Source organism: Pempheris klunzingeri, chromosome 13, assembly GCF_042242105.1.
Source record: "Pempheris klunzingeri isolate RE-2024b chromosome 13, fPemKlu1.hap1, whole genome shotgun sequence".
Classification (NCBI taxonomy): Eukaryota; Metazoa; Chordata; class Actinopteri; order Acropomatiformes; family Pempheridae; genus Pempheris; species Pempheris klunzingeri.
In genome coordinates, this window is record NC_092024.1 from 11,080,188 (window position 1) to 11,092,174 (window position 11,987).

At 39.0% G+C, this 11,987-nt stretch overlaps 3 protein-coding genes across 3 annotated transcripts; all 3 read left to right on the forward strand.

Moving 5' to 3' along the window:
* Window positions 1-1,629: 1,629 nt before the first annotated feature.
* On the forward strand, window positions 1,630-4,714 carry LOC139212093 (CD209 antigen-like protein E). The gene is made up of 6 exons (XM_070842551.1): window positions 1,630-1,830; window positions 2,185-2,285; window positions 2,967-3,227; window positions 3,340-3,500; window positions 3,597-3,727; window positions 4,335-4,714. The coding sequence occupies exons 2-6, from the start codon at window positions 2,192-2,194 to the stop codon at window positions 4,480-4,482; spliced, it is 795 nt and encodes a 264-aa protein (XP_070698652.1). The 5' UTR covers window positions 1,630-1,830; window positions 2,185-2,191; the 3' UTR covers window positions 4,483-4,714.
* A 2,728-nt stretch (window positions 4,715-7,442) lies between these two features.
* Window positions 7,443-9,653, forward strand: LOC139212473 (perlucin-like protein). Its single transcript, XM_070843021.1, has 5 exons — window positions 7,443-7,508; window positions 8,075-8,332; window positions 8,487-8,653; window positions 9,032-9,168; window positions 9,284-9,653. The coding sequence occupies exons 2-5, from the start codon at window positions 8,134-8,136 to the stop codon at window positions 9,438-9,440; spliced, it is 660 nt and encodes a 219-aa protein (XP_070699122.1). The 5' UTR covers window positions 7,443-7,508; window positions 8,075-8,133; the 3' UTR covers window positions 9,441-9,653.
* Window positions 9,654-10,046: 393 nt separating this feature from the next.
* Window positions 10,047-11,974, forward strand: LOC139211896 (C-type lectin domain family 4 member G-like). The gene is made up of 6 exons (XM_070842316.1): window positions 10,047-10,164; window positions 10,387-10,503; window positions 10,757-11,008; window positions 11,121-11,284; window positions 11,475-11,611; window positions 11,780-11,974. Exons 1-6 carry the CDS (start codon window positions 10,047-10,049, stop codon window positions 11,931-11,933), a joined length of 942 nt encoding a protein of 313 aa, XP_070698417.1. The 3' UTR covers window positions 11,934-11,974.
* The last annotated feature ends 13 nt before the right edge of the window (window positions 11,975-11,987 follow it).

Sequence of the window (11,987 nt, forward strand, 5' to 3'; positions counted from 1 at the left end):
GACGTGTGTTATGTTTCTGAACATTTTTCACCTTGATATTTCCAAGTCAAGCGGACCCTGTAGAACCAGTTGTTTGCTGAAAATACGGCCATCAAATTCATTAAAATACAGGTTATAATCCATAAAATGTAAACTTTTCAACAAAATGTAATCCAGTTTAAACAGACGGTTATATATTAGTGCAAATACAATCAGTTCCACTCTTCCACAGCTCTAATGTCAGCAGCAACACAAAACACAAAAACACAACACAAAAGTTAGTTTATGAATTTGATCAAAGTCTACAGTTAACCCTTTATAGGGCACTCATTGAAATACCAAGAAATTCAAAAATTCAACCCTAGACCATTACTGGTGGTCATTACAAGACTTTTTTACCAAAAAATTCAGTTTAATGGTGAAAATCAGGGTCAATGAAGTTACCAAACATGGTTTCTTGCCAGTCTGTCATGAAGCCTGATTGTCGATGATTGGCTTGGAGAAATCTCGTAGTTCTACTGCCTCATGGTGAGGCAAGGGGCGGGCATTTTGAACTCCCACTTAAGTTACCAAATATGGTCCCTTGCCCGATAAAGGGCTAAAAAGGCATCGTTGTAGAGCATGTTCTTCTAATATCGTCCTATCTGACACAGGGCCCCTCTACAACACAGGGCCTCATGATCTGATTAAGGAGGCACGTCCCACATTGAAGCTGGAGGAGGCAGAAATCTGGAAAGAGAAAAAAAAAAAGCCAGAACTTGAAAAATGCAGCTCTGTTCCTGCAGCACTCCCTTCCCTGTTCTGAGTCCCTTCATACACACAGGAAAATGTTATATCTTATAATAATGTTACCTCCATGACACAACCTACAAACCAATGCAACACACTTACTACAACAGGAAAATGAAATTAACAGCTTCCATCTCTTCATCTGTGAGATGCTTTGCCGACATTGACCCATGTTTTACTGTTTCTACTGATAGACTGTCTTTTTGATAAGCACATCTTCCTTTGTTTGGGTTTCTTTGTAGTGTTGGTAGTTGTTCTAAAGCTGAAATAGCAACTAGTTATGCAGGAGGATTATGCGGCATGCACATGCATCTTCGTTTGTAAAACAGCCAAACTAGATTTTCTAAAGCCTGAAAACCAGGAGGAGGTCCTGAAGTCTGGTTTTCTCTCAGACCACTTGAACTACAACATGCTGAAAGGTTATTATGGCTTTCTGACCAAAGACACCAAAGACCACCACAAAGTTAGTAGCACATATTCTGATATCACCAAAAAATTACAGTTCAAGGTCAAATGACCAGAAACCAATTAACTCAGTGAACATATGGTGAACGTTTAGCAATCCAGGTTGGTAATCCAGCCATTGTCAATGGCCTCACTTGAGAAAACAGCCATAAACATGGGGCTGTTAAAGAGAAAAGTTGTAGAGATTTACCAAGGTAAATCATAATGGTCTCTACTGCTCTGCGGACTTTGCTTTAAAAAGGGGAAGTAATACATATCCTGTTTATATGGAACTAGCTGAGAAAAATATATGTCACACCCTAGCTAGTGCTGATAAGAATCTCACTTCTCCTTTCTTATGGAGAGCAGTTATCTGGAACTTGATCATCATGAATATTTCATTGATAGTAGCAATAGTAGCTTCACATGTCGACTCAGGGCAGTGTCCAGACCTAATCAGGTCTTGCATAACTGATCTCAGCTGAACAACCAGAGTGTAGAAGAGAGACATCCCTGGCTGTCACGTGGATGGTGGATTTAACACACTGCTTTTTGAGGAGGATTTGCACAGCGAGGAACGTCCTCTTTACCTCCACTCTAACCAAGACAGTCAACAAGGTAGAGCAAGTTCAAAGTTATCAATTTAAACAGGTGTCTGATTTTGATTCTTTAACACTGGTGTCAGGCTCTAAAATAATGCTGATATAATATGTATGTAATAAGTATGATAACTGAAAAACAATGACATACATCAATGTCTGGTATAAGTTAGTGTAGAGTGAATGGTTCGAATGGCTCTAATAGGATTTCTTTTCACATGTAAAGCCTATGTAACAAGGATATGTAAAGCTTAACTACTGGTGATCACATCAACAGTAAACTGTTTTTAGAGTATGTACCATTTTGATAAAAGTGTATTGTTACTACAGCTTGATCCAATCATAATTCACTGTCTCTCTGTTTCGTGTCCAGATATATTATGACATCTTGGAGATATAGCAAGCCGGCTACAGTGAGCCTGGTGCTACTTGCTGCTGTTCTACTGATGGTAGATATCGGTCTGGGCGTCCACTGTAAGTCAAGAGTTGCTGGGGTGAATTATTCATTAGGGCTGTGGGTATGGATTATTTTCATGATCAAATAATCTGCTGAACATTTTCTCAATTTATCGAGTAATTGCTTGTATATAGCATAAGAAAATAGTAAAAAGAGTTCATCATAATTTCCTATGCAGCAAATTCTCCCGAGTGAGGGAGAGAAATCGTAAAATGTTGAATTATTTTGATGCTGATACGCCTGGTCTAACCGACCAAGAGTCCAGTACACAAATATTAATTTTACAATGTCATAAAACAAAAATGAGAAAATCCTCACATGGAGAAGGTGAAACCAGATATTTTTTTCTAATTTTTACTTATACTTATTATCAAAATATATGCAGCAGTTTTCTGATTATCAATTATTAGATTCAGCTCTACCTGTAATGAACTGGCATACAGGAATGGCAGAATCCACCATCTTTATTCATATTATATTTATTTCATATTAGACCTCTAAGCCCATTGTATGTATGTGTCATGAATAATGTGGTTTTGTTTATTTGTGAGCTTGATGTTTAGGTCACCTATAAGGCCGGGTTAGATATAAATATGCATCAGTGTTCTGGGTGGTATGAAGATCCCTTTAGAGAGGGTTGGTAATAAAGAAAGAGAACACTTTGCTACAGTAACATTGTTTGTCCTCAATACTTACAGACAACAAACTCAAAGACACTCACCTTACACCTGATGATACAGAACGCATCAGCAATGAGTTGGTCAAACTCCAGGACACTTACAAGACTGCAATGGAATCCATTGCGGATTACAAGAAGCAGCTGGACAGTGAGCTGAGTCGTCAGACACAAACCAATTGGGAGGCTGAACACCAGACGAAAACAATCAAAGAATATGATGTGCAGATTGTTAAAATGAGAAATGACATTACAGTGCTGAGATCCCACTTGCCAATGATTTGTGAGACCTGTTTTACTACTATTGTACATAATAGAAATGGTAAAAGCATAATTATATGATTTTGTAGTTTTATATGTTCACATTATTCACTGTTAATTCTATTTGGCAACAGATAACGGCTGCAGACACTGTCCACCGGGATGGTTTCTGATGAACTCAGTGTGTTACTACTTCGCTTTCTCTAAAGATGACAGAAAAACATGGACAAAAGCCAGAGAGTTCTGCCAGATGCATGGAGGTGACCTTGCAGTCATAGACAGCAAAGATAAAGAGGTGGATTCTCAACATTCAATTCGTATCTCTTTGCAACTGTGTTCATGAAAGTGTTTTCTTTTTTAAAAAAAATTGTTTCTATTTCTTATTTATTAGAACGCAACTGTAACTCACTTGATACATAACCTAGATGCCTCAGAAAACAATATAGGATTCTGGATTGGACTGAGAGATCTGCAAGAGGAAGGGGTTTGGAAATGGTTGGATGGAAAGATACTGGTTGAAGGGTAAGAGCTAATTATGTTACATGTAATTGTATTTATAACAGAATTGAAATTTCTCAGCATGATGTCCTGCTGCTGGGTCAGTTTCTCATACCTGACCTCCGACCTGTCTTATGGAAAGATGCTTATGTGCTTGTAGCTGCCATCACCTAATGAAGTACAGGCTTAATGAAGTGTAACCTAGAAATGATGTGAAACTGTAATGACGTTAGGCAAGGATGAATCCTTGGAGAAGTATTCGGCTTCTCCTTGTGTCTGTGAGTGTGTGTAAAAGTATCTTACTGCATGACAACTGTTGCCAGGTGAAGACTACAAGCGTGAAAGAGCTGGGGAGAAGAGAGCGGCCTTGCTTGCAGACACTGAAAGACTGATAAACATAGGCTGTGTTCTGACCTTGTGGCAAAGAATTAGAAAGCATTAAAACAGCAATGCAACCATACCTACATGATGTTCATGAACAATAATAATCCTTTGGAATAAAAGGAGCCAGACATTGTGCTTGAGTACTTACTAGCTCGCTTTAACTAGACAGGCAAACTAGACTAGGGTGTAAGAGACTTATTAGACACTAAAGCTGTGTCTGTGTAAAGTAATCTATGCTTTTCTCTAGGTACTGGAATGATGGAGAACCAAATAACGTGAACAATGAGGACTGTGCAGCAGTTTATTCCAGAGTAAACTTCTTCAAGGCTTGGAATGACGTAGGATGTAAAAACACATTGAAATGGATTTGTGAAAAAGCACCAACTTCTAGTTAACTCCACCTGACAGAGTTTTAGACATCCTCTGAAACTTTCTGTAATGAAGAAAAGAATCTTTACACCAGCCTGGTGTATTAACAGGTGTCCACTGTAGGAGAAATAATGCATGGGTACTACCTGACAGTCTCACATTTTAGTTTTTTACTTTTTTTGTTCAGCATTTTAATACCTGCGTTACTGTTGCCTAATGGCTCGTACTGCAATGCAATAAAGATTAATTTCTCGAATAGCCATATTGCATGGTGTCTGCTTTTTGTTACTCTTCCAACATGTTATCAGGTGGTACAGCATTTTAAAAATTACTACTGATCTGTAAAATAATTCACCAATTATTCATTGAGGAACCATTAAGTATGACATTATTCTGACTTGTAATGAAGTGGCTCTGAAAACACCATGTAAGCAAAACAGGAAAAGTTAAACAACTAGATGATCTTCCTGTTTTATATATTTCATGTATGAAGCTACTGCCAGCAGCACATTAGCTTAGCTTAGCATAAAGACTGGGGACAGGGGTCCACAGTCTGTTTCTGTCTGACGGTAAAATAAAGGCTATCAGCACCTCTAAAGCTCACTAACATGTTATATCTTGTTTTAAATGATTAATCCAGCACATAACCCACACAATACCATGACATGTTGTTGTTACACTGTGAATTTACAGTCAGTCAATTTTAAGAGGTGATGGTGGGTGGATTTTTGTTACTGCTGTGCACAGCTGGCGAGGCTAGCTGTTTCCCCCTGATTCCAGTCTGTATGTCATGTGTGTTATGTTAACAAGTTCACAGTGTATCTACGACTTATGTGCTAGACCAGTGATTCTCAACAGGTGGGTCGCGACCCAAAAGTGGGTCTTTGCCTGGGCAAAAAAAAAGGGGATTTTCTATGCAGCGCAGTGCCGTCTGTTCACACTCCTGAACAGTAGGTGGCGATAATGCCCTGTGATGCTAATCGACACCCGCCATTTCACAGTATAGAAGACGACCCGCAAAGTTTGTTTTCACGCTAATTAGCAAGTAGGACACCAACTACAAGAGATATGGATTTTCTTACGATGAGGACAAAGGAGGACAAAACCCTCAGTTTTGTGCTGCGAGGTGTTTCACCAAAGGTTGAAGTGAGTGCTGCTTAATTTTCTTCAAAGCACAGTGCTTTTCAGTATGTACTGAGAAGGTAATCAGAAGAAAAGTTAATTTTGTAAACTTGAATCTTTTTGAATTGCACTTTTTGTTTAATTTATTTTGAGTTTGTGGATTAAAAACTGCTACTGAAGAAACTGAATGTTTCCACAGTGCAGTGTTGGTTGTAATAGATTCAGTGAGTGAGGATTCTCAGCCAAAGCTACAGAATTTGAGTCTTATTCAAAATACTTCTCAGCAGTTGCACTTTTTTATTTCATGTTTGTGCATGAAAGCACTGTTGAGTCTGTTAAAACAGGCTGAAGTTACTGAAGTGTTGTGTATGTTGTGACAGCCTCAGGGTCAACGGCTTATTAAGTGCTACTGATTGAATATTATGAATCCAGGGCTGTTCAGTGTGGATCCACTGATGCAGGGTTATCACAGCTACAGTCACATTAATATTCTTGAAACCTTGTGTCCCTAAGATGCACTTTTTGGTTTGAATTAAAATGCAGCTTATTGAGTGTCTCTCTAGCAGCGCCACCTGCTGGTCGTTTTGGTTTATCATTAAACTTTTTTGTGTTGGCATACTGTGATATTCTGGACTGTCTCAGGTTCAAACTGCACCATCTTTTCATTAAATACATTTGAGAATTTTTTTCCCGATTTGGGTCCTTTTTGGGGTGATGGTGGGTCCAGAAGCTAGACTGGTTGAGAACCCCTGTGTTAGACTAATATGTGTTCATTTAAGAAAAGATCAGTCTTCTCAATGAGCTTGGCGAGAGAGCTGATGAGTGTATTTCTTAAAATGTCAAAATAATCCTTTAAAAATGGAAAGTTTCTCAAATGGCCAATTGTAAAAAGTCAGCAAAGAAATACAGAATACTAAGGGAGCAATCACAGAGGATAATTGTGTGTTTTATAACTATGACTCAGCATCTGATGGATCAGAGCTTCATCTCTGAGCGAATGTGCTAATACAGCATTATTCTGGACAGAATGGGAAAATGTGAATGTCCACTGATGAAGCAATCTAAGCTGACAAAAACAGCGTCAACAGTGTAATATTATATATATATATATATATATATATATATATATAATCAACATTTGAATATAAAAATGTATGACAGTGCTGCTGTGGTATTATTCCATCTTTAAAACATAATTTGACTCAGAGGTTAAGCCACACAAACATCCTTATGACTGATGTTTTACGAACTAGAACTCACACATACACACAGAGGTTGGAGCTTCGAGACTAGGGTCCACACACACACACACACACACACACGCACGCACGCACATGCACGCACGTCTTATCACTATAAGCAGGAGACAAACAGATCAATAGGCACCACTTGCACCAGCACAATGGAGAACTCGCAGCCAGAACCAGGGGACGAAATGTCATTTGAACAAAAGATTTCTCAAGATTTCAACACTTATGGGCATTTGGGCTCTCGTCATCAAACATTTGGACAAGGTACAACTAACTTTAAATAAAAATCAAATCTTTTGCAGTTTCTGACCAAAGTCCTACTTTCATTCTACCAATGACTCTTTTCTCTTTCGAACTGCCTCAGTGTGATTTTAGTTCATTCTGTCATTCAGATTTGAAATATATGTAAAACATTGTTTAAATATACGCTATGGTTTAAAAACTTGATTATAACCCCTTAATCATATCCATTTCTGTGTAACCTGTTACATGGCAAAAGTCCATGAGGGTCTAACTTAAGATGAAATACATTATTAACTTATACTATTAACTTGAACATTACCAAGGTGTGCTTACAGAGCGAAGTGGGTCTGCGTTTCCACACTACCGACTGGTTATTCTGGGTCTGGTCCTGCTGAATGTTGGTCTGTTGATAGCTGCTGTCGTCATTGGGATTTACTGTAAGTATGAGCGTTCACAGACAACTGCAGATATCCTGTAACTGAATTCCTCCTCTGCAGAATGTGAATTGACACAATCTCACACTCACAATTTACTACCACAATATCAAAATATAGATGTGCAAGATTGTATTCACAGCTGTAGAAATGAATGGTACTCTCAGTTTCTTTTATATAAGGTATGAATATCTTGCACCAGTTAATATATGGTATTGTGCAGCTATGTAGCCTACCATATTGCAGCGTTTTACAGCGGGGTGTTTTTTTTGGGGATAAAAAAAGTGTATCTTGTGTTGCTTGATTTGCTTGTTAAAAAAAAAGAAAAAGTTGTCAAACCAAAAATATTCACTTTGCAATCATAGCCTCACCAACATCTGCAACATATATCATCTGGGAATCACTGAATGTCTGAACAAACCTTCATGCCAAAACATCCAACAGGTGTTGACTTGTTTCAGTCAGAAGACACAGTAGTGACCCGACTGTGTGGCGGAAATAAACAAAATAACCTTGAGTTATCCTCTGATTCCTCTTTCTCTCTGTTAATACGAGTTTTTATGCCTCAGGTGTCAAAGTTGATTACCTTCAGGTTCCTAATTCAGCTGCTACACCCCTCATCATTGAGATGAACTACCTCCGCAACCACAGTGGTATCATCAGAGCTAAACTGGAGGCCCAGGCAGCAGTAGCGAAAGAGCGCGCCAGCCATGTGCAACTAAAGCTGAAAGTGAAGCAGCAGAGGACCCTCACTGACAGCATTCAGGGACAGATTGAGACGCTGCAAACAGAGAGGGTGAACCTGCAGTCTGATAAAAATACCTTTGGTAAGGCAGACTTCTTTGGTGGTCCAGTGCATATCATGGTTGAAATGGTCAAACCTTCTTCCCCAAGTGAACACCTGCTATAAACCTGCAAAAATACAATACAAAATGTGTTCTATTGGAAAAATAACCTGCTTTCTATCTCCTTTTGTGACAGAGGAAAGCTGTGGCAAATGTCTACCAGGATGGACTCTTCTTAAATCATCCTGCTATTATTTTTCTTCTCGCAATGCGTCCAACTCCAAAAAGAACTGGCCAGACAGCAGAGCAGACTGTATTAGACAAGGGGCTGACCTGCTTGTGATCGCAAACTTGGAGGAGCAGGTGGGTCCAAAAACGAATAAAAGGAACGGCATTCACTTTACGTTTACCTTTTTACACAGTATCAGCACTACTGCCAGTAGACCCACAGCACTGTACACATTCAAAACAAAAGTAACCATTTCACAACCTGCATTTCCTGAGGTTATCTTATATAACATTAGATTAAATTATTCACAGTTGAACGCAGGAAGCTTTTATCTTAGATACTATAAAAGGATGAAAGGACGAAAAAAGAAAAAATGAATAAAGAACGTCTGATCTCATAGGTTCAATGTAACTCGGTCCACTTGATCCAAATACTTGGGCCACTTTAAAGTCTATTTGATTTTACAGCACGTACATACAATATATAAGACGCATGTGTATACTTTCTTACAGCAACTGGTTAGTAACAGCCTTCCAAAGCAGAGCACTAGTAGTACGTGGTGGGAGAACGGATTTTGGATCGGCCTCACTGATGTAGCGACAGAGGGAACCTGGGTCTGGGTTAACAATGTGACTGAGGTGGAAATAATGTAAGCATCTCACAGACTGTTAACACTGATCGTTTTTTTTATTTTGGCAATATCATTAGGACTAACAAATGTAGTGGACCTTATTTCTTCTATGAATGATTCTGGTTTATTCAAGGTACTGGAGAAGTGGACAGCCGAACCATGTTGGGCTTCAGAGTGGGAACTGTGCTGCTGTTTTTCAATATGCTGATACCAGGAGGACATGGTACAATGGAAACTGCCAGGACCATCTGTATAACTGGATATGTGAGATGGAATCAAGCAAGACATGAAACCTCTCACGTTTGTGTCTATGCAAAATCTTTCAAAAAACGCAGACTGCAGCTTGATACATAATTTTTAAGGTTTTACACTTCTTAAGGTACATGTGGAATAACGACTGACATTTGTGTGCAGTAGTTATACAGCAGCAGTGTCTTTTTCCTTGCTATGTTTTTGCAAAAAATAGCAATATTCTGTGCGAAAATACCTAAAATCTCTACAACACGCTGCTCATGGTACATTTTCATTAACTTGTTGATTGTCCTGAATGTTTATAACTTTAACTGAATAACCAGTCTGATAATATATGGAAGTGTCTGCCATGTAATGATTTTACAAAAATCATGTTTGGCTAAATAAAATAAAAAGTGACGCTTAAAGAAACTTATAAAGCTTGTATGTTTGCATGAATTAGAAATCTGCTTTTCAACTCACCCGCACATCCTGTAAATGTTTAACAAATGAACTTGATTTTCTGTTTGTAATGTTACACACACACACACACACACACACACACACACACACACACACACACACACACGGACATCAGGGCAATGTCCTGACAAATAATCTCTCCTGGACAAACACAGCAGACTGGTCTCATCTCAACAGTCATCATGGAGGACGAAGAAAATTCAGGTGGCGCTTCTGATCGTACATATAACAAACTGGTTAGTCGAGAGGACTCCATCTCAGATGAGAACCCTCTCTACCCAAACCAAGAGAAGCAACAAGGTACTGTAAATGAAAAGTGAATTAAAAGTGTAAAAAATGCTTTGCTATAAGTTATTAAATGTGTGTTTTGCAACAGTTAAGAAAAAAGCTGCTTAGTAAGGCGTTAGAAGGACCTCTACTCATTTATTTGGGTTTTTCTGTATATTGTTTTGATGATACTGAATTGTTACAATATTATGACAAGGATTACTGCTCTGATATTGATCCACCACTTCTCTGTAGTGTCCATGTCCATGGTGAGGCCTGAATCCAGTTTGAATCATTACAAACTGCTCACAGTGAGCCTGGCGGTGCTCGCTGTCATTCTACTTGCCGTGGACATTGGCCTGGGAGTCTATTGTAAGTCACTAGTGACCCGTAAATATTTCACAGTCTCGAAATTGCTAAATGTATTTATGAAAACATTATAAATGCCTGTGAACCAATAACGTTACTACATAATGCTTTCCAATTGACTTTTTCCTGCTCCTGCTCCTGTGCTCATGTTTGACTTTGATCTAGGTAAGTGTAGATGTAATCTAAATAACAATGCTTTTAAAAAAAAAACTGAGACTACATTCCATGAGTAACACCTCATCTTCGCGGCTTACAGACAACAGACTTACAGACGGGTATCATACAATAATGGACATCAGCAGCGAGGTGGCCAAACTGCAGGCTTCTTACAACACTGCAATCCAAAGCAGGGATGAAGCCAAGAAACAGTTGGCAAGAGAGATAAGTGAGCAGCAACTTACCAAGTGGGAGCTTGAACATGAGGGCAGGAGAACCAAAGACTACGAAAAGCGGTCTGACCAAATTAAAATGGAAATTGCAGCGTTGAAATCCCACATACCAATGATTAGTGAGAGCTTTTTTTTTTTTTTCAACTGATTGTTTTTGCTATTTAAGTATGAATACATAATTATTGTGAGCCAACTAACAACACATCATGTTTCCATTTTCTCTGGCAACAGAAGAGGGCTGCAGACACTGTTTACCAGGATGGACTTTCATAAACTCACTGTGTTACTACTTCGCTCTCTCTGATGCCATTTCACGCAGATCATGGATGGAAGCCAGACAGTTCTGCAAAAAGCAAGGAGCCGACTTGGCAGTGACGGACACCAGAGAGAAACATGTAAGACTCAACGTTTAGTCAACACAGTCATGTTTCTGGACAAAATCTGCCATTCCACTTTTGTAATTCTCTTTTATAACGCTTCATATCTTATTTCTGAGCAGTAAAAGAGGTCGGTGTCCACAAGATAAACTAGTGTGTGTGTGTGTGTGTGTGTGTGTGTGTGTGTGTGCATATTCGGTGTTGTCAGCTGGCAGTAAGTGAGCTGATAAATAATTATAAAGACCCCTCAAGACACATAGCCCATAGTGGCTTCTGGATCGGACTGAGAGATGTGGAGGAGGAAGGGACTTGGAAATGGCTGGATGGAGCAAGACTGACTGAGGGGTAACAATTACACGTTTACACTCAAGAAAAAGCATCATCAAGTAGTGTGACTCACAGTTGTGGCCATCATTTGCAAAACATCTCTTTGAAATTAATAAGTAATTACTAAGTTTGTCTAAATAAACAGGGATGATGAAGTTATTATGGCTCGGCTATCATTTGTTTCAGGTTCTGGAATGATGGGGAGCCAAACAACCAGGGCAATGAGGACTGTGCAGCTGTATATCCCAGAGGCAACCCCTTCAAGGCCTGGAATGACGCCCCGTGCACTTATGAACTAAAATGGATTTGCGAAATGACACCATCTACTACTGCAAGTTAATATGCTTCTTTTCAAGTTATATTTACTTTGTTGAATGAAGAATGAACTCTGGCT